General features: G+C 36.3%; 1 protein-coding gene across 8 annotated transcripts in view; it reads right to left on the bottom strand.

Annotated features, from left to right (window-relative positions):
* The window catches only part of NAALADL2 (N-acetylated alpha-linked acidic dipeptidase like 2), a 1274580-nt gene that overhangs the window by 290880 nt on the left and 960265 nt on the right, over nucleotides 1-23435 (bottom strand). For all 8 annotated transcript variants that reach the window (XM_086394834.1, XM_086394828.1, XM_086394822.1 and 5 more), the window contains one exon: nucleotides 9501-9647. In XM_086394834.1, the coding sequence (XP_086250960.1) occupies nucleotides 9501-9647 (147 nt within the window). The remainder of the gene's footprint in view (nucleotides 1-9500; nucleotides 9648-23435) is intronic.

Genomic DNA, 23435 nt, shown 5'->3' with positions numbered 1-23435 from the left:
ATTCTACTATACTGACTTTACTTGATAGTTTAATATGTCTGTGTGCATGCGTGCTCAGCCACTCAGTTGTGTCCAACTGTGACCCCATAGACTGTAGCCCACCAAACTCCTCTCTTCATGGGATATTCCTGGCACAAATACAGGAATAGATTGTCGTGTATGTCTGAGTCCCAATCTAAACCATGGCTGCTGTGAGGGAAGGAGGGTATTTTTAAAATTCATCTTTGCATGTCTAACATAGTGCTGGATTACTGCAAATGCTTAATAACTTCTGGCTAAATTAATGAACATGTTAGAATGGGCCAATATCTGAATAAATCACCTCTGGAGGTGCCCTATATTCTTAACTCACATGCTGCCGAATTTTAAAACCTGTTGTAAGTAGTATCATTGAAATTATCAAAAACTTCATTAAAAAAAATCCCCTCATAACAGGCATGATCACAAGACCATTTCTGAAAACAGTATTAGAGTTGAAATATAGTACATATGTGACATATTCTGGCCCAGTGATTGTAGGCATTCAGAATAAATGTCCTTATTTAGAAATCCAAGCAAGGACAATCGCTAGGGGAAATCTGTCCTCCTCGCAGTCATTTCAGAATATTAGGCAATTTGAAATATGATCTTTTGAATTATCCATTTGAGTCTTAACAATTTATCCATTCTTTGTTTTTTCAATATCTGTTTCATATTTCAATTTCTTGTGTTTACTCCTCAGGCTCTTGGAAGCATACACCACTTTAATAGCACTCCTTCTGTGACAGGCATTTCATATACTGTACAATCAAAGCTTTCTAAGTCTGCTCTATAACTGTTGATTTGTTGATTGGGGTTTAACCTTCCCTTCTAAAAGAAGGCTTCCAAGAAGCAGAATTCTTTGTAGAGTCACAGTTTATGAGAGTGTTACATTCCCTACTTCATGCTGTTTATCAGGTGGATGTGATGGCAATACTCAAAGATGACCAGAAAAGATAAACACAGGTTAATATGAAATCATAGTTCAAATCCTTGAACAGGGCAAAGATATACAGCTAGTCAATATTATAAAAACTAAACCATAGTTATCCCTCAGTATCTGTTGACACACTTACCCATGGATTCCAAAATGCACAGATGTTCAAGCCCCTTATATAAAATGACTCAGTGGATATTGACTCTCCATATCCACAGGTTCTGCATGTGGATACAGAGGGCCAACTGTAGAATAGTTTAATCAAGGCCATTCTCTCAAATCAGTATCCCTCCAAATGTGGTTCAGAGGCCAGAAAGTGACACTGAGATTAATCTATTTTCATAATGATAGTTACATTACATGCCTTTTTCACTTTCATTTTCACGCTACATTCACAAGTATATAGGGTTTAGAAAGTTATTAATAGAGCTTCACTCAAACTAACCTTCAGGAAACTAATACCTGCCTGCTGCTGCTGCTACTGCTGCTGCTAAGTCGCTTCAGTCGTGTCCGACTCTGTGCAACCCCATAGACGGCAGCCCACCAAGCTCTGCCATCCTTGGGATTCTCCAGGCAAGAACACTGGAGTGGGTTGCCATTTCCTTCTCCAGTGCATGAAAGTGACAAGTGAAAGTGAAGTCGCTCAGTCGTGTCCGACTCTCAGCGACCCCATGGACTGCAGCCCACCAGGCTCCTCTGTCTATGGGATTTTCCAGGCAAGAGTACTGGAGTGGGGTGCCATTGCCTTCTCCAGTGTGTATATATATATATAAAATAAAAATGTCTGTCATATATGACCATTTCTAACAAAACAATATGTTACAACAGAATGCAAAACCTGATATGAGAGTTGAGCTATCTGTTATTAAGTCACATTAAAAAGACTGACAAAATATAAAATAGTGCACTCTTCTCATTTGTGTTTTCTTCTCTTGGGAAATATAATTACCTTTTATAAAAATAAGTTATTTATATTTATTAAATGATTTGATATTTTTAAAAAGTTATATTCATTTAAATGTATTGATATTTTAAAATATTAAAATTGATATTGATATTTTAAAAATTGATAATTATCTTTTATAAAATAAATTATTTATATTCATTTAAATGTATTGATATTTTAAAAAAATAATAAATACTATATATTTTTCTTCAGTTTTCACTTCTAACATGGTTAATATCTGCATGTATTAGTGCACTCAATATCTCAGCAAATTTGGAAAATGCAGCAGTGGCCACAAGACTGGAAAAGGTCAGTTTTCATTATGATCCCAAAGAAGGGCAATGCCAAAGAATGTTCAAACTATGGTACAATTGTAGTAATTTCACATGCTACTAATGTAATGCTCAAAATCCTTCAAACTAGGTGCCAGCAGTATGTAAACTGAGAACTTCCAGATGTGCAAGCTGGATTTAGAAAAGGCAAAGGAACCAGAGATCAAATTGCCAACATCCATTAGATCACAGAGAAAAGAAGGGAATTCAGAAAAACATCTACTTCTGCTTCACTGACTACTTTTAACTGTGTGAATCACAAACACTGGAAAATTCTTCAAAATGTGGGAATACCATACCACATTATCGGTCTCCTGAGAAACCTGTATGCAGATTAAGAAGCAAGAGTTAGAACCTGACATGGAACAATAGCCTTGTTCCAAATTGGGAAAGGAGTACATCAAGGCTGTATATTGTCACCCTGCTTATTTAACTTATACAGAGTGCATTACGTGAAATGCCAGGCTGGATGAAGCACAAGCTGGAATAAAAGTTTCTACGAGAAATATCAACAACCTCACATATGCAGAAGGTAGCACCCTAATAACAAAAGTGAAGAAGAGCTAAAGAGCCTCTTGATGATTGTGAAAAAAGAGTAGAAAAGCTGACTTAAAACTCAACAATCAAAAATCTAAGATCATGGCATCTGGTCACATTCAGTTCAGTTCAGTCGCTCAGTCGTGTCCGACTCTTTGCGACCACATGAACCGCAGTACACCAGGCCTCCATGTCCATCACCAACTCCCGGAGTTTACCCAGACTCATGTCCATTGAGTCCCTGATGCTATCCAACCATCTCATCCTCTGTCATCCCCTTCTCCTCCTGCCCTCAATCTTTCCTGGCATCAGGGTCTTTTCAAATGAGTCAGCTCTTTGCATCAGGTGGCCAAAATATTGGAGTTTCAGCTTTAAAACCAGTCCTTCCAAATTACTTCATGACAAATAGAAGGGGAAAAAAGTGGAAGCAGTGACAGATTTTATTTTCTTGGGCTCCAAAGTCACTGCAGACGGTGACTGCAACCATGAAATACAAGACATTTGCTTCTTGGGAGAAAAGCTCTGACAAACCCAGACAGCATATTAAAAAATAGAGACATCACTTTGCTGACAAAGCAGTCACGTACAGATGTGATTGTTGGACCATAAAGAGTGCTGAGGAATTGACGCTTTTGAATTGTGATGCTGGAGAAGACTTTTGAGAGTTCCTTGGACAACAAGGAGATCAAACCAGTCAATCCTTAAGGAAATCAACTCTGAATATTCATTGGTAGCATTGATGCTGAAGCTGAAGCTCCAATACTTTGGTTACCTCACGGAAAGAGCCGATTCATTGGAAAAGACCCTGATGCTGGGAAAGATTGAGGGCAGGGGGAGAAGGGACGACAGACGATGAGATGGTTGAATGGCATTACCGACTCAATGAACATGAGTTTGAGCAAGTTCCTGGAGATAGTGAAGGTCAGGGAACCCTGGTGTGCTGCAGTCCATGGGGTTGCAAAGAGTCAGACATGACTTGATGAATGAATAACAACTCACATAAACAAAAAGCTCTTTTCTTTGGAGTGTTCAGTACTAATAAATGCAAATAGGTCTTTAGAACAAAATATTTGAAACATTTACTCTAAGATCTGAAAATAATCATACTACATATTTTTATCTGACAGTCTTCTTTTCCTAAAATAACTTACAAAGAAAACAAATGAGCTTGAAAAAACACTGAAAAACCCCTTTCTACCCTGTTTGGAATTGGTCCATTTTGAAATAGAAAAGGTAAAATCTCATTTCTAAGTGACATTAATTTGTTGTGTAGCTACAGTATGAAACAGATTCTATCAGACACTACCAAAAAAAGTTCAGTTTTTGCATAGTTATGCATAACTCTTCAGTTTCTAAAGTAAAAAGATTTTAATTGACTTTTGAAAAGCTATTACCTATTAACATAACAATGACAGTGACTAAGTTCCCAAGAAAAAATGAAAATGACAAAACAATCTCTAATTTAAGTAACGTAAGGTTTTTTCTCAACTTGTACAGTAGAATAAAACTTAATCACCATGTAAACTATGAGATATTTTGCTCCAAAATATGTATGTATCCATTGCAACTGTATTGCATCTGCACAAATAATTATTTTTATCCCATACCTTAAAGTTCTCTCTTTCTCACACACACACACATTCATGCTTTTGTGTATCAGTTTAAGAATCAGAATTTATATCAAAGTCATCTAACTTAAAAGAAATTAGTAAGAGTTTCCAAATACCTATGCTACTTGATTTTCATTTGCTGGGGTACCAAGAGATATTGAAACAATTGTGCAAAAATCTCTGCTATATAAAAGCTGTAATACCCTCTTAGCTCATTATAATTTAAATGTTAAATGCTCCATTATAGAGGTAAATTGGGTTTAAAATAGAATTTTTCAAGCAGAAGAGCAAAAAATGTAAGGTCAAACAGAGTGAGGAATCAGAGCTTCAAATTGTGGTATAAAACTTGTTAGGGCATGGATTGATCTATTGATATACTAAGAAAGTCAGACCCTCTGACATGCCCTATAGAGAGTAAATATACTGAACTGGAACAAAAATTATATGTAACAGCTGTTAAGTGACAGAAGAAATGTGCATTGGACCACCGGCTTGTCATAAATATTGCACTCTTAATCAGAAAGCATCTGTCTTTTCATTTTCTTTTCAGTAATCTCTGCATTGTATTTAATCTGTGCAAAATGCTTCTTCTAACAGGTGCAACAATGTTTAGAAAGTGAAAACCTTATTTAAATGAAGTTTACAACTAGAGACGTTTCAATTAACAAGGTGATAGCTTATGAGGTGGAAAAATTCTAACATTTGGCAAAGCCACAGATTGCTTTTCGTTTGTGAAATTTAACTATTGTAAAATTAGAGTATAGATGTCAAGAAAAGCTGAAAGATAAAAGGTATTTCAAGCAATCTATGCAATATATGAACATCCTGAGAAACTACAGGGAAAACTTACTGGTGGGAATATGGATAGTACGAAATATTGGGAGTACTTATTATAAAATGTCATATTTCACTAAAAAATGTTAGAACTAATAATGTTCAATATCTTCCCCAAAAGTGGTGTCTACCACACTAGTCTAGTCTACTACAGGTAGTTTTTCTCTTATTATCACTACTTACTTGTGGAAATTGAATATAATAGATCCATGATCAATCTTGCTAGATTAAAAATCCTGTCAGAAATTCTAGATTTGCATTATAATCACCTAAATAAATTATAAATAAATAATTTCTTTAAAAACATGAGTATAATGTTAGCATACTTAGAATGCATATACAATTTTTAAAGTGAAAGGGACTATAGCTTTAAGTTCTTTTACTTAAAATGCAAAGATACTGAGCACAAAGATAACAAACTCAGTTTCTACAGCCTCCAGACAGGTAATAGAGGTGATAGGAGTCTGGTGAAACATGTGGCCCTTTAGGCTGTTGGATCATTCATTTCCTAAGTTTTGGTAGAAAGATGTGTTGAAGAAATATGCTTAATATTGTAATTGTAATGCACAATTTAGCCAACTGTTTCCATGGAAAAAGGAATCCATTGCTTCCAGAAATTCAAGTTTTCAATAAAGCTCAGAACAAACAAAAGATATCTGTGGACTGGATCTTTCCCTTGGGCTACAAATTTGCAAACTTTAATGTAATAGGTGAGGATTATTGTAATAGTTGAGGAATACTGTTAAAGAGATCTAGATAAACTTCTATCTTGGCCATTTATTAGCTTTATGATGTTGGATAAGCTACTTGATTTTAAGCTCCATTTCATCCTCAGCAAAAAAAAAAAAAAAAAGCCAGTAATAAAAGATGACTCATAGGGATATTGTAAATGATAAATGAGATAAAGTAATATACCTCAGTTGCTAAGTTGCATCCAACTCTTTGCAACCTCATGGACAGTAGCCTGTCAAACTCCTTTGTCCATGGAATTTTCCAAGCAAAAATAGTGTAGTGGATTGCCATTTCCTTCTACAAGGTAATTTAAAATATTTCCTAATGTAGAACTATTTAGCAAAGCAAGTATTCAATAAGTGGTAGACATTACATATTATATTACACATATAGTATATTATGCAATACATAAATATAATATATATTTTATCTTCATTGCATGGGAAAAGCTCTAATTTCCCTATCTGCTTTTACTAATTGACACAGGATAAATATTCTTTAAAGCGTGGATAAAGTCTTTCAATGTTTATAATTCCTCTTAATAACTGCATACAAATATTTATTATAGGTTAACACAGAAAGCAAAGGCTATTATCTGTTCTTTGGACAGTTCACCATACAAAATTGTCTCATCTCAAGCTTTCACATTTTGTAAGGGACAAATCCATTAAATTTTTTTCTCACACTAAAGCAATATAAACAAGGTCATTAGTTATAAAACACACAAGATTCTCTTTTAATTACTTTTCTTGGAGACAAATACAGTAGAAAATATTTTGATGATGGGAGTTACACATTCTGTGTATAATCTGAAAAACTGATTAGCTCATTCAGACCAATCCAGTTCTAGGGGATAAACTTTAGCCTGAGGTTTTTGTTGTTTAGTCCCTAAGTCCTGTTGGACTCATTTGCCACCCCATGTAGCTCGTGAGTTATCCTGGGGAGTTTCACATTATAATCATACCTTCAGAGAACTTGGGCTTCCCTGGTGGCTTGGATTGTAAAGAATCTGCCTGTAATGCGGAAGACTCAAGTTCAATCCCTGGGGTGGGAAGATCTCCTGGAAAAGGGAATAGCAACCCAATCCAATATTCTTGCCTGGAGAACTCTATGGAGAGAGGAGCCTGATGGGCTACATTCCATGGGGTTGCAAAGAGTCAGACATGACCAGGAGACTAAAGCATAACCTCAGAGAACTTCACTGGGACCTGTTTCCAAATTTTCTCCCATTACACCCTCAGATCTTCCAACTCATCATAACCCACCTAGTCAGCCTTAGAAGTACTCTTTTCTTAATGATTAGGAAACTCCTCCCTCCCGCTAATGTCTTATCAAAAAAGTTCTGAAATTCCCCCAATAATGTGCAAGTCAGATAATAATAATTCTGATGGTAGCTATGGGTAATGAAGCCTTACTATATACTTAATGTTAGCCAAGTCTCTTACATGCATGGTAAGCATTTAATCTTTACCATGGCTCTATAGAGGCTTCCCTGGTGGCTCAGCGGTAAAGAATCTGCCTGTCAAGCAGGAGACGTGAGTTCCATCTTTGAGTCAAAAAGATCCCCTGGAGAAGGAAATGGCAACCCACTCCAGTACTCCTGCCTGGAGAAGCCCGTGGACAGAGGAGCCTGGTAGGCTACAGTCCCTGGGGTTTCAAAAGAGTTGGACACAACTTTGCAACTAAACAATGGCACTATAGATTCTGTATATACACTAAGGTTCCCTCATCTATAAAAAACAGTTCTTAAAAAAGTTAAATCATGTCTAGAACTTGAATCCAAAGTCAAAGCGAAAGTTGCTCAGTTGTATCCGATTCTTTGTGGCCCCATGACACAGTCCATGGAATTCTTCAAGCCAGAATACTGGAGTGGGTAGGCTTTCTCTTCTCCAGGGGATCTTCTCAACCCAGGGATTGAACCATGGTCTCCTGCATTGCAGGCGGATTCTTTACCAACTGGGCTACCAGGGAGGCCCCCAAAGACAAGTACAGTCTCATTACTAAGGCTATACTATATTGCCTCTCTAAATTCTTGGCTTAAACTCAACCAGCATGAATTAAACATATATTGAATAAAAGCTTTCTTTCAACGTGCTAACATGACAGGAGCTGGATGGGCTGGGATGGGATGGAGGGAGATAAAAAGATGTTAAAATGTGTCAACTAGGAAAATTAAAAAGTGAGTTAATTTCTTAATACATCAATTTCATTAAAGTGTATATAGTAGGCTTGGTATGAGCAAAGATACCTCTATACACGTACCCCATCGATTCATGAGGTCGCAAAGAGTCAGACATGACTGAGAGACTGAACTGAACTGAATTGATGAAAATTTAATTTTAAACACCATAAATCACAGTGATTGCTTTTCCACTACCCAAGAATTCATATACAATAGGAGTCATCCAGAAATTCTCCCTCCAAGAATATAAGTTGTTAGTGATCGTTTGTAAGTGTCTACTGGTGGGTGAGATGGTAAAGAATCCTCCTGAAATGCAGGAGCCCAGGATTCTATCCCTGGGTTGGGAAAATCCACTGGAGAAGGGAACAGCTATTTACTCCAGTATTCTTGCCTGGGGAATCCCATGGACAGAGGAGCCTGATAGGCTACAGTCCATGGAGTTGCAAAGAGTCAGACAAAAATGAGTGCCTAATACACACACAGACACACACTGAGGAAATGAAGGGTGAGGGTAGAGGTCTGCAGAGAAACACAAAGATCACTTTAGCGAAAAATTATCAGACATTAAGAGATCACATATCTGATACTGAGCCTATAAAAATACAATTTAGATACAACTTTTTAGGAACATCTGTAACTGAAAAACAAACAAGGTTTCATTTTCCAGCCACTGTTTTGTTAATGAAATAATTGCTTCAAGAAAGCCACCCCAGAGGCTTTCAAATACCTCCCAGCAAAGAAGAGATAATCTTGTAAAAGAAGGAAAAATCTTTCAGTAGGTTTGGATCTGCAGAGCAACAGTTTCCTGTGACATAACTCTGAGAAAAATAAAAAGGCTTAAGGTCCAACATAAGAATGAACACAATTAAGGTGAATCAGGCCTCTGTGACATCCTTTGGGAGAAAACTTCATGTCCTCATAAGAAAAAACGTAGCATCTTTTTAGTCAAGGAAACTATTGACAAACTTTGGAAAGCTACTCCACAGACTCACATTAACATACAGCAGGTGAAATGTACTTTCCCTTGGGCAAGGAGAGGAGAATCTATTGCATATGTCATCTGTTTCTGTGAATACTGAAGATTACAATTATGTTTTGATGTTAATCCAACAAGTGCACATTTCTTGTTGAGAAGCAAGCTGCGAAAATGTGAGTGACAGTATAAATCTTTTTAAATTGAATTCAGCACTATTGAAAAGAGCTGATGTTTTCAAATATTCTTACAAAGCCTCTGAACAACTAGAATAATTTTCTAAATGAAGCTACTTTTTAGAGTAAACTACTTGGTAAGCAAGATGAATAGCCAAGATAAAATAAAATCCTGCATTCCTGCTATATATGGTGTGTGTTTTGCATTTCTGTAAGCACTCACCTCTAATGTTTTGATGTCCTCATAAGTAAACCTCACGGTGGGAACTCCAAGATGGTTGATGAAGTAATCAGCATCATCCTGTATCTGCTCAGAACTGATATTGGTTTTTGGGCACTGATCTCTTCTGGGACAATTGAACTTATTTTTCTGAAAAACATAATTTAAATTGTTAGCACACACTATACTTCTTAGGTCATTCCTAAACCAATGCTATTTGAAACATGGGCCAATATGAGCAGTGTCAATGGCCAGTATGAGCAGGATCAATGACACCCAGGAACTTATTTGAAATATGAACTACAAATGCTTAGACTACAACAATACCCTCCCAAATGGGAACCTTTGAGAATGAAGACCAGAAATCTTTGTACCAACATTCTTCTATGAGGTTCATGCTCACTGGAGAGTGACTTTAGCACTGGTCTAGATCAAGCTTTGCCTGTTGTTGTTGCTGCAAAAGCATTTTAATTATGCTGTTGCTGCTAAGTCATTTCAGTCATGTCCAACTCTTTAAGACCCCATGGCCTGTCCTGCCAAGCTCCTCTGTCCAAGGGATTCTCTAGGCAAGAATACTGAAATGGGTTGCCATGTCCTCCTCCAGGGGATCTTGACCCAGGGATCGAACCCACAGCTCTTATGTCTCCTGCACTGGTAGCTGAATTCTGTACACTGGCATCAACCAGGCTTCCCTGGAAGCTCAGCTGGTAAAGAATTGCCTGTAATGCAGAAGACCCCAGTTCCATTCCTGGGTCAGGAAGATATCCTGAAGAAGGGATAGAGAAACCACGCCAGTACTCTCGGGCTTCCCTGGAAGCTCAGACAGTAAAGAATCTGCCAGCAATGTGGGATAGCTGGGTTTGATCCCTGGATTGGGAAAATCTCCTGGAGAAGGGAATGGCTACCCACTCTGATATTCTTGCCTAGAGAATTCCATGGACAGAGGAGCCTGGCAGGCTACTGTCCATGGGATGGCAAAGAATTGGATACCACTGATTAACTTTCATTTTCACCTGGGAATAGATTTATTATAAACTTTAATGACTCATTAAAAGAGAATGTAGAATCCCTCAAAGGTTTAATTTTGTCTTTTTAAAAAAGTTTTCGGAAAATTTAAAGGATGGTCTCAGTTCAATTTAGTTCAGTTGCTCAGTTGTGTCCGACTCTTTGCGACCCCATGAACCGCAGCACGCCAGGCTTCCCTGTCCATCACCAACTCCCGGAGTTCACCCAAACCCATGTCCATTGTGTCGGTGATGCCATCCAGCCATCTCATCCTCTGTCGTCCCCTCCTCCTCCTGCCCTCAATCTTTCCCAGCATCAGGGTCTTTTCCAATGAGTCAGCTCTTCGCATCAGGTGGCCAAAGTATTGGAGTTTCAGCTTCAAAATCAGTCCCTTCAATGAGCACCCAGGACTGATCTCCTTCAGAATGGACTGGTTGGATCTCCTTGTAGTACAAGGGACTCTCAAGAGTCTTCTCCAACACCACAGTTCAAAAGCATCAGGTAGGATATAATTCTATTCTTAAAATGCTTTTTTGGAAAACCACAGAAAATAAAGTTCCTCCATTTCTTATTCAAAAATTATCTCAACATGTCTTACAAGTATATGCCAATTACCAAAACCAAAGAGAACCACAAAGCTGAGTGCAACCTCTAGGGAAATAAAAAATGATGGACTATTATTTCTTAAACTAAGAGTTGTCTAGCATGTAAAATAAATGACAGTAACTTTACAAAAATAAAACAAAAAAATCAAAATCCAGTTAAATAAGGGTTCCTGTAACTATTAAGATTTAAAATGTCTTCTTCAAAAAATTTCCCAAAATCTAGAATATTTATGTGATGCTGTTGTCTCAAATATGAAATGTGGAAGAATACCAGTCTCTTCACCAGGAATCATGAGGGGAGTGAGACGACAGTGTGAGAATATCACATATAATATGAGGCAAAAAGTATGTATTTGGTGCAAATTTGCCATTGAATCAGCACATAGACTCCTCAATCCCTTCCTATGTTTCTTTGGCATGATATAATTTCGGAAACACTTTTAAATATTACCTATCAAAAGATTTAGAAACATGTATTTTAATATTCAGAAACTGAGTTATTCCAACCTTTTTCAGCTACAGTGCTAGATCCTTCAAACATATAATAATGTTTCAATACTTATCTATTTTTTTGAGGTACTAATACAGGGAGGGGACATATGTACACCTATGGTTAATTCATGTTGATATATGACAGAAATCATACCAATATTATAAACCAATCAATGAAAACTAAATAGATATCAAAAATATTTGCAACAAACTTTAGATCAATTAAAATGGAAAATTGGTGTAAGGATTTATAAACTAGTCAAGGCTTCAGACTGACTTCATTTACAAATATCTTGGGTAATTAGATAGCACCAGGTGGTGCTAGGGGTGAAGAATCCACCTGCCAATGCATGAGAACTGAGAGAGGCAGGTTCCATCCCTGGGTTGGGAAGATCCCTCTGCAGGAGGAAACGGTGACCCACTCCAGTATTCTTGCCTCAAAAATCCCATGGTTCCTGAGGAACCACAGGAGCCTGGCGGCTACACAGAGTTGGACACGACTGAGCAAAACAGCTAACCACTAAGCACTAGGTAACTAAATATTTGGGGATAAAAAGTAACGAGTGTTCTAGTATACAGTGTAATGAGAGACCTAATGCTTTTATGGTGACCTCCCCAGCACACACACACACCGAGTCTTTCCTTTAAAAGCTTAGTTTTCTGAAAAGATAATTAACCCTCTTTCACTCCTTCATATACTCCTGGGGCCAAGACTCCTAGAGTTTTAATACCAACTGGGAGACTTTAAGGAATATCTAAAGAAGAGCTACCCTTAAGTACTGGAACATGAAAAGCAAAGAGACCACTTAATATTATGTAAGAAATCCCAAGTATTTCTGAGAGATCCAGGTAACTATTAAGGTAATTGTTGCACCAGAATAGACTTTTTTCTAATTGAATTTCATTGCACTGAGCGGTCAAGACACTCAGCAGCGTCCCATGACTAGTGTCTTAGAGTTTGGCTGCTTCGCTCATTCAAATGTCCTGAGTGGTGACTGGAGGTGTTTGAATTTGTGAAATCTAGGTTGTTGCACCTTTTTATGTTATTAATAGGCTTTGATGGAATCTAGTCTCTTTCCAGACTCTAGCTAATAAAATTAAAATTTATTTTTTAAGTGATCTACTTTCCCTTTCTGCAGCAACATCTACATCTCTTTGAGATAGCACATGTACCCTATTCATCATCAGTGAAAATATAGGTTTGGTCTTTGTTTCATTTTGTACACATAATTCTTACATTCACTCTAAACGTTATCCATACTCCTTAGACAGAATTTTTTCTAAACAGGCATGGATAAAAATTGACATCTTTCAATTCAATGAACTGTCTGTAAAAATTGTTTTTAATGAACGTTTTAAAAATAATAGTGGTTTTAAATGTTGATATCACTTTTACTCAGTTATCATTGTTATAGTTTCCCTCTCACAAAAAATAATAATTTCCCATATATGCAAGTTCCTCAAATGGGAGAAATGATCAATTCCAACCAATGCTTACATCCTTTGTTTTATCTAACAGTTACTCGAAGCACAATTGTTGTTTTGCCTCAGTCTTTTACTGAACCCAAGCATTCATCCCAAAACCAGAACAGATTCTGTAGTCTTTCTGTTTTTTCCATGGCTAATCCCATCGCATAGCTTTAATATTTTCATTGCAGTCTATGTCTGTGATCTCTTCTAGCTACATCATTGCTTTCATGTTTTGTGTTTTTCAGGCAAATAAAACAAGTAATATCCAGCCTTCAGGATCACATTTCTTAAAATACTTCTGCATCCTTTCCCCTACTCTGGCTTGCTTTACTTCACTCATCTATTGAAAAGTCTATATCTTTTCCCTAAATGTTTGTATTGCCACCTCTGTCACACATAAACTCTTTTGTAAACCAACTCTAAGATGTCAACGGGGTGAATATTATCAGAATTGTTTTTAAATTATGTTTTGACAGTTAAGATCTCTTAAACCACATCTCTGGTTCTAATATGGACTATTTAGGTTGGGAGAACAGGGTGCAGAATAATAGGCTTGCACGGCCCAAGGTGTAGCTGGGCCCTATAGCTGAAGGCACTGGACTATTGAGTCTCCTGTCAAAGTGAAGCCCAAATGAAGGGTAAAAGATTCAAGAAAATCAACCCAAGATTGGAAGGTCAGGGGTGACACAGAGTTCCCTAAGGAGCCCTCCTGGGGCCTATCCTTTACGTACTGAGTTTCCCTGTAAAATCTTGTGGAGAGCTTATTTGGCCAGTGCTTCTCTGTCTCTCCCTCTGTCTCCCCTAGCACCTTATTTCCTACCACCCACTCTCTTATGATTTAACCAGGGATGAAAGGCAGAACTATAGGATCCTCAAGTCTAAGTTTATTTTGTTCTTTTGTTCCTAACTAGCTTCAGAGTAAAATAGGGTTAAAAAGAACCCAATTTTCAGATTGAATCATCTAGGGATTTCCCTTAAGAGGAAAACATTTCTGGCACACAAAACCTATCCTCTAAATCTTCTTATTATTCACTACTTTAAATTCTAGGCCAAACTCAGAGACCTGAAGTGATCCTAAATCTGTATTCTAATTTAATATAAATTGTTTTCCCTCACAGCAGTGAAGTGGATTGTAATGGATCCATATCAGGTAACAGATGCTGATCTATTCAACCTCTAAAAGCACTATTATCTGAGAGGGAAGTATAAAATTCATTTTTTTCACTTTTCTAGAAGTTAGCCACCACAAGTGAGAGAAGATTGGTAACACATTTGTACAGATCAATATTTTTTTAAATTTATTTACAAGGCTGAATAAATACAAATTAAGTATTTCATTCAAGGAGTTCAAAATGTTTCACACTTAATGTTTGATACCAGACATGTTTATTCCAGTTTATAAAATAAGCAAGTTCAGACAAAAGCCATGATTATATCACATTTAATTTCCTATCACTAGTCTGTTGAAGACCTGAAATGAAATCATAACCTCAATCCTAAATCAGTATGCTCTTTGAAAGTATACTTTTAAGCTGAAAGGAATAACTTCTTAGTAAATTATTATATAAGTGACCTATAAAGACATTAAGTCAACATTTGCATTAGTTGACTAGCAATACCAAGACACTTTGACAGGTGTCTATAGTATTTGAAAATATGTTTAATAATTCAAACATTTTATTTCTGCTTTCTCTTGCTTACATACTCACCCTACATACTTAAGAAATCTAAGATGACTACTTACTCAAACAGCAAAAAAAAAAGAATTACATTCAAAATTAAAGTACTGCATTCTACATATTATAATAAAATAAAGTCACTTTATATTCATTCAGCATTATTTTGTAATTTTCATTGGGCAGAAGCAATTTATCATTCTGATTTTCACACAGTATAAAAATGTTTAAATTGTGATAATGATGTCTGTGATATTTTAAAAATGATTTTTTTATAGGCACTAGGATGGTGAATTTTATTTGTTAACTTGTCTAGGACATGAGGTGTCCAGATATTTGCTCAACACTGTTCTGGGAATGTCTTTAAGGGTGATTTTAGATGAAATTTTCATTTGAATTGGTAGATTGATTAAAGCAGATCACCCTCCCTAATGTGGATGGGCCTAATTCAATTAATTTAAGGTCTAAATAGAACAAAAAGCAGACCTTCCCACCAGTAATCTAGAACTCCTCCTCCCTGACTGCCTTGAAGTGGGACATGGGTCTTTTCTTTTTCTGTATTCAGCTGAAACATCAGTTCTTCTTGGGTCTCAAGTCCCAAGTAGAATAATAATACAAGTCCCTGGTATTTGAGCCAGAACTTACACCAGCAGTTCTCTTGGGTCTCCAACTGACCAAATGCAGATCTTGGGACCCTGGAGAACTCTGATTTATATAGACACTCTTAGATGGTTGGTCACCTATTTGTATAAGAAATTTCAATCAGAACCAGTGAAAAATTAAACTTTAATCATACTGAGAAGAACATTTTGTTGTTGTTGTTGTTTGATCAACTGAAAGTGGTTTCACACAATTTTGTTATTTTTTAACTTCAGATTTTATAAACATGATCCCAGGCAATGTGAACACATAAACAGGTGAGAAATCATAGAGAGAGGACTACATTTTGAAATTGGAAAGAATCTAAAAATCCTAAAGCCCCAAGATGATTATCCTGAGCTCCACAGAAAGAATTTAGATCAATGAAACTAATGGACCAAAAAAAAAGCATTTTTATATTCACTTAATTCTAACTGAAATTTAATATTTCATTCAAATGTGACAATACCATAAAACCAATAGTATTAGCATTATCTGTGACTTTGTGAACTAAACGAAATCAGGCATTTTCATTTCACATTTCAGTTCTTTAGCTTACCACTAATTTTCAATGAAGAAAGTTATGAGACACTTTGATGTATTTTGATATTGAATGTGTCTTAATTTTTAAATTTTTTTATAATACTAAAATGTGTACTTTCATATTTAGTTAACTGCACTTTGATACAATTGGTTTATTTTGTCATCCTGTGTATTTAAATCTAAGCATTTTATAATATTATTTCTGAGAATGAGTCTATATAGGACTTGCCAGCCTCTCAAAATGTTCCATAGGGGAGATATATCCTTGCAAAACAGTTTATCTTACAAATTAGAAAACTGAGGCTTCCAAATCAACAGATCTTAGGCTCCAAAATCATTGTGGATGGTGACTGCAGCCATGAAATTAAAAGACACTTGCTCCTCGGAAGGAAAGCTATGATAAACCTAGACAGCATATTAAAAAGCAAAGACATCATTTTGCTGACAAAGGTCCATAGAATCAAAGCTATGGTTTTTCCAGTAGTTATGTACAGATGTGAGAGTTGAGAGTTGGGCCATAAAGAAGGGTGAACACTGAAGAATTGATGCTTCGAACTGTGGTGCTAGAGAAGACTCTTGAGAGTCCCTTGAACTGCAAGGAGATTCAACCAATCCATCCTAAAGGAGATCAGTCTTGAGTGTCCATTGGAAGGACTGATGCTGAAGCTGAAGCTCCAATACTTTGGCCACCTGATATGGAGAGCTGACTCAATGGAAAAGACCCTGTTACTGGGAAAGATTGAAGGTAGGGGGAAAAGGGATCAACAGAGGATGAGATGGTTGGATGGCATCACTGACTCAATGGACATGACTGCGCAAACTCTGGGAGATAGGAAAGGACAGGGAAGATAGGTGTGTTGCAGTCCATGGGGCTGCAAGAGTCAGACATGACTTAGTGACTAACAACAACAACAAATCAACAGAGCCAGGATTTGATTCCAGGTCTTCTCACTCCAAATGTAATGCTTTATCCTCTCTATCATGTTTATATTAATGTATTAATACAAACATTAATGTATTAACATTAATATATTAACCTTCAATTTGTTCTTCCTAGGATTCTAGGATTTTTGTTTTAAGTCATATTCAATTACTGGATATAATTATAACAAACTGTATCTGTGGCAACTCTTCAATGCTTAGCTATTGTGTGTATCATGTGTTCTTTATTTATTTAGCTGGTATTTTTATGCCAGTATGTTAAGTTGCTATTTAGGAAGTAATTCTTAATAATGAATTACAGAACTCCTCTAATAATCTTAGAGAGGGAACAAGAAGTTATGTTTACTAACTTTCTTTAGTATTTTAAACTAGAAACTTAAGTTATTCTTAACAGCAGCATCTGATATTGAGTTCTTTATACATAAAATATACTTTCAAGATGGCAAACCTATTTTTAAAAAATCAATAGATACATTGGCATGCCTTTTAAATATGTTAAATTGAGTAGGGGAAAATAGCTTTTTAGTTTAAAATGGCAATTTTAAACTCATAAAATGGAACTTTGAAAATCTTCCATATCTCAAGGTTTCTGCAAAGGTTTTAAAACCTACTCCTATGGTGTTAACAAAGTATTTTCAGCCTTAAAAGGTGAATTATTACTATTCCTCTAGTATACTCAAGTAGAATTGGCAAACTGAAAAACACACTCTAATTCTGTGAGATTTTTAAACCACATTCTGTTAGATTTTCAAACCACAATCTTGTTATTGAATGTAGAAAAATATAACTTTACATTTGAAATAATTCAAACTGTATTAAAATATATTTATGAACTAATGAATGCTTTAAAAATCACTCTGTAACAGTGCAAATGGAAAAGAATAAAGACATTTGTCCTTGTTTTTAGTGTAACTTCTAACTTGTATCCTCATCCATGCCAAACTCTATTTCTTTTCTCCTTCCACTTCCCTGACCAACTTCATCTCCCTGACCAAGAGACACATAAGGCAGAAGACCTATTTCTCTTTTATTTCTCTCCATTTAAGGGTTTTTGATGCAATAAAAACAAGTGTGTTATTTTAAAAGTATAAGATATCAACACTTCAGCCACTTTGTTGGGTTTAAATAAAGATCTCAGCCAATAGGAGACTTCACTCATGGTCCAGTGGTTGAGAGTCTGCCCTGGAATGCAGGGGATGTGCGTTCGGCCCCTGGGGGAATTAAGATCCCACATCCCTGTAGTAAATAAACTGGTGGACCATGACTAGAGAGCTGGCTTGCTTCAACTACTGAAGCCTGCACCCTCTGGAGCACACATGTCATAACTACTGAGCCCACAACATGACTAGAGAGTCTGCGCACTGTGATGAAAGATCATGAGGGTCACAACTAAGATTACCCAAGGTGGCCAAATAAATAAATTAAAAAAAAACTCAACTAATAAAATAGTACCTACTTTACGCTATCTTATACCACAATATATTACAGATGAACCCATTTTTTAAATATAAGAATCTAAACAATAAAAGTGAGTGAAAAGTGAAGTCACTCAGTCATGTCTGACTCTTTGCTATCCCACGGACTGTAGCCTACAAGGCTCCTCTATCCATGGAATTTTCCAGGCAAGGGTAATGAAGTGGGTTGCCATTTCCTTCTCCAGGGGATCTTCCTGACCCAGGGATCGAACCCAGGTCTCCCGTGTTGCAGGCAGATGCTTTAACCTCTGAGTCACCAGGGAAGTCCAAATAAATGATATTAGATTTATTCAAAGGAAAAACATGTTGCCTTGAGGAAATGAAGGTACTTTTGCAAATGGAGAAAACAATCTCTAAGATAAATTTTACATTCCTAATATAAAAGATTAAAAAAGATTATATGTCATTGTCATTTGAGTTTTATTTTTGAAAGTAAAATTTTAAAGAAGTGTATGTATATGCTCTATTTCAGCTGACCCTCTGTACCTGTGGATGTACTTTGCCATTTCATATAAGGGATTCGAGCATCCTCAGATTTTGGTTTGGGATGAGGATGGGGAGGCTGTCATGGAACCCATCCCTGCAGATACTTAGGGACAACTACATATGCAAATAATATTTGCCTCTGGGGAGAGGTACTGGTGGGAGAAACAGGCTTAGGAGAAAGACTTTTCATTGTCTACCTGTTTATAACTTCTGAATTTTCAATCTGTGATTGAATCATCTGCCCCCCTGCCCAAATTACATGTTCCAAATCCCCTCTGAACTTACGTTCTATGTTCCCAATTCTAAGATTCCTATGATTGTAAGAAATACCAATTTTAAAACAGATTTTCTTGAATAGTATAGGAAAGAAAGAAACTTCTAACAGGCAGCTCACAGTTTCAGAAATGTTAACATTTTATAGAATGTCCATGCCTAGCAAGATGGGATATTTAGAGTTGTATTGCTGGCAACCATTTAATATAAGGTCAATTTAGGATTATCAAAAATGTATGAAGCATTGGGGAGGAGACAAATGACAGTAACTGCCATTTCAGTTTAATAGGGAAGAAAAGGTTCAAATATAGAGGATTTGGGAATAGATACAACAACATGAGGCCCTTGATGGGGTAGGGGGTCACCAAAGTAGGCATTCTAAATAACCAAGAGGATACTGGGAGAGAAAAGAGAGACAAAAGACAGCAGGGAAAACAGAAAAAACTGCATTCATTTAATAATTATGATTTTCTTAAGGACAATTCTTGCTTACGTGGTTTGCGTGTGTTTATATTTTCTAGACACATATCAAACAATGATCAAAATATGTTAAAGACGGACTCTCTCACTTATTACAAGGAGACATTTACAGAAGGATTTGTCATTTACAAACAGACATATTATAGTGAAACCCTGTGAAATGGGTAAAATAAATATTATTATCCCATATTGCAGACTAAAAGCTTTGCTATCCTCTAAAGATGTAAGGATAGCAAATGCAACAACATTCAGGGATTTCTAACTTAGTTTTTATGTTACCTCCCTCCCCCACCTACTCCCATCTCTTGTCCAGTGTCTTTTCCCTCAAGCTTAACTAGGGCAATAAGGAAGGAGTACAGAATCTGTACATAAAACGCTGGTGGCCTGTTGACTAATCAACTAAATAAAAATCACTTTTCAGTTTAAGAGAAATAGTGACTTAAAGTATCAGATTAAAAGACTCCATAGATCCCTTAGTCACTTTGGAATTTCTGTAATATGTTTGCAGATGGCCACTACAATAGCTAAGCCTATTTCTTCATGAAATACAAACTATATATAGAATGACAACCTCAGAGCTCTTTCAAAAACGGTACTCTGATTATATCTAAACGAAACTGTGCGCATATTGAAAAGGTAAAGCAGAACCATCCAAATTGACCTTTGGCCAACACACGGGATGAAAGCACACTCCTCCTGGGTTCAATTCCTATAGGACTATTAATGATCAAAAGGATCAAAATATAGATTTTATGTCACAGTGAAGGATAACAATTCTGGCTTCACAGTTCTGTTCTATGCTGAGGAATTGGCTGACATAACATAACTTCAGCTATTATTTCACCAGCCTTCTTGAGGTTTGTCTTAAATAGCTTCTCCTAGCCTTACAGGCAATGCTGTTTTAAATAATCCAACGTCAGCATTTTAGTGATATATTCCAGCTGCCAGGCATTAAAAAAAATAACTGAAAAACCTAACCAGTTTTCAATTCAACATTAACTGTCTCAGGCTGCAAATATGTTTAATGAAATATTTAAACAAAATTATCCACAGATGAAACAATTTAGCAACTTTATTAAAAAAAAAAAATCTGACATTTCAAAAAAAGTACAGCCAAAAGCAAGAAAACAGTTGGAAATACTCAGCATATATTTAGCATCATTCAGTAGACAGCAGGAGAAAGTTTGCAATCCTCTCTATGACCAGGGTTATGGGGCAGCTGTAAGTCAGGTGGGTGCTTTCTGGTTTTTTTTTCGCGGTAATTCATTTAATTTTAGGAGGACACAGGGAGAAAAAGATGAAAAGTGCAGACTTGGCAAGCAGGAGGGCAAAAGGATGTGGGTGGCAAACCATCACATATTACCATTTCAAGCAAGTGAAGTGCTGAGTGTGAGAAATCAGGAAAAGGAAATAACACCATCAGCAGTACTATGTCTAACACTGAGGATGGCAACATCATGGCATAATCATAAAGCCCTGGGCCAAAATATCTGCTAGCCTAGGGATGCTTTTGCTAGAATAAGTCCATCAGAGAGTAGCCACTGTGTGTCTGGGGAGCACTGAGCATAGGGCACCCAGACACCCGCCATGACGGTCACCCCCAGGCCCATCCCTATATGTGAATTTTCTTTGCACCATACATAGACCCATTGTTTTGGTCCGCATGTACCAGGAAGTCTTATACTTATATCACTGTTTTAATTTAATTCTTCTTTGTATTTTTTTCTGCCCCTTCTACATGTTTTCTTGAAGGCATAGAATTTGTTTAGTCCATCCTTCTGTTGATCCCATATTGATCAGCACAGTAAAATGAGTACAAATGAAGTCAATCCTGTCATATCAACCTTTTCCAATGGGATAGAACCATAAGGGAGAAGAAAAGAGCTACACAAAAACCATCTGGCTTAGCCTAGGGTTGGACCTGAAAATTATTGGACTCAGAATGCCAAATATGCTGCAAGAAGTTTGAGGTTGACTTCAGGTAATGCCATAAGTCACACTTACATTGCAGCACATTCTGTCTCTTAATCCCTTGATGGGCACAATTTGCTTTCAAGTAAATGATATATCCTATTAGCTCCTGCAGGGAATCAAGAAGTATGTGCTAATATCACAAAGTACATTGTGTTGAGTAGGTACTTGAGATACATATTAAAGAATGATCAAAGCATGACCCATAAATACATTGTATGTAGACAGGCAATTTTGCATTCTCCTTTAAAAAACACTGTATTTTAAAATATGACTTTTCAGCAGTATGACTTTAGAGCAGTTACTTAACTTCCTGATGCTTTGAATTTCCCAAATGTAAGAAAGGAATATGTGTATTATGTGAAGTGGTTGACAGAAGTACATTAAATAATGTATGCAAATCACTCAGCACCTAGTCCATCAAAAGTACTTAGTACATAACTATTACCATTATGAATTATTATCACTACTAAAGTAACAGACAAATGTGCACATATCCTATATTTTTGGCAATGCCTCCCCTATCAAATCTATTTAAAACTGTAATTTCTCCTGCCTTCTAAGATGTGGATTGCTCATATTTAGAAAGTTAAGTCTTTTCACGATTATTTAATTCACTTTTTCCTAATGAACTTTGGTGGACTTTGGTTTTAAAGAAGGCGTTTTCCATACTATTTGTTTTCTTTTCCCCATTCAAGTTAATTTATTTGAATTTTATGAGTTAGTTCATGCAATGTAGTAGGATTTTTATTGCTTAATTTTTCCATGGGAAATGTTTTACAAATATTAAATATTATAAAGTATATCCCCTTTTGATATTTCAAACAATGAAAGGCTTTTTTACTTGAGGTAAGGCTATGTAAAACATGATTATCTATATCTGAGAAATGATAGAATACTATTACACATTTTTTCATTTAGTATCATGTATTTTTCATTAAGCATTTTAAATTTTCTTAAATTTTCCCTTAACAAAACTATTATTTTCTTAAAGAATAATTCTTAACAATATATAATGACAGAAATTTTTCTTATGGTTATAGCCTACATAAACTTGTGATACTTTATATTAAAATATAAATTGGATCAAGATAAGTCTGTGAAAGAAAAAAATACTTTAAAAATACAATACTTAATTCTCAATTTTGTAATCCCAATGTTATGATTCCAAAGAAGTCAGCTTTCAGAATTCACCTTGAAAACTCCCTTTTCCCCACATCTGGAACTAAAAGCACTTAGAAATGGAGACTTGATAGGAGACAATGTATCGGAGTTGACATTTAGTAGAGAGACACAAAAAGCACACAAATGACTATTTAGCATGCCCTCCTGCCATCTGTAACCTTGACATCCTACTTGGATGTCAAATAGGTACTTCAAACTTAACTGATCAAAGATTAAATTCTACATTATGCTAAATGAAATAAGCTAGTCACAAATAGACAAATATTTTATGATTCCACTTACATGAGCACTATGGACCAGACTGTCCCCCCAAACACATGTTGAAACCCTAACCCCAAATATGACTGTATTTAGAGATAGGGCCAGTGTGGAATGACAAAAGGTTACATGAGGTCATAAGGGTGGGGCCCTAATAGACTTGGTGACCTTAAGAGAAGAGAGACACCAGAACTTTCTCCACCATAGGAAGACACAGCAAGAAGGTAGCTAGCTGCAAGATAGAAAGAGTGATCTCACCAGGAACCAGCACCTTGACCTTGGACATTTCAGTTTCCAGAACAGTGAGAAGTAAATATGTGTTGTTTCAACCACTCAGTATACAGTATTTTGTTTATAGCTGAACAGCCAGATTAATACAATGAAGGATCTAGGGTAGTCAAATTCATAGAGACAAAGAATAGGACAGTGGTTGCCAGG

Source organism: Bos grunniens, chromosome 1 (genome assembly GCF_055505025.1).
Source record: "Bos grunniens cultivar Pamir isolate PY7600 chromosome 1, Bosgru_T2T1.0, whole genome shotgun sequence".
Lineage (NCBI taxonomy): Eukaryota > Metazoa > Chordata > Mammalia > Artiodactyla > Bovidae > Bos > Bos grunniens.
The sequence above is the reverse complement of the archived record's forward strand: the minus strand, read 5'-3'. Positions and strand labels throughout refer to the sequence as shown.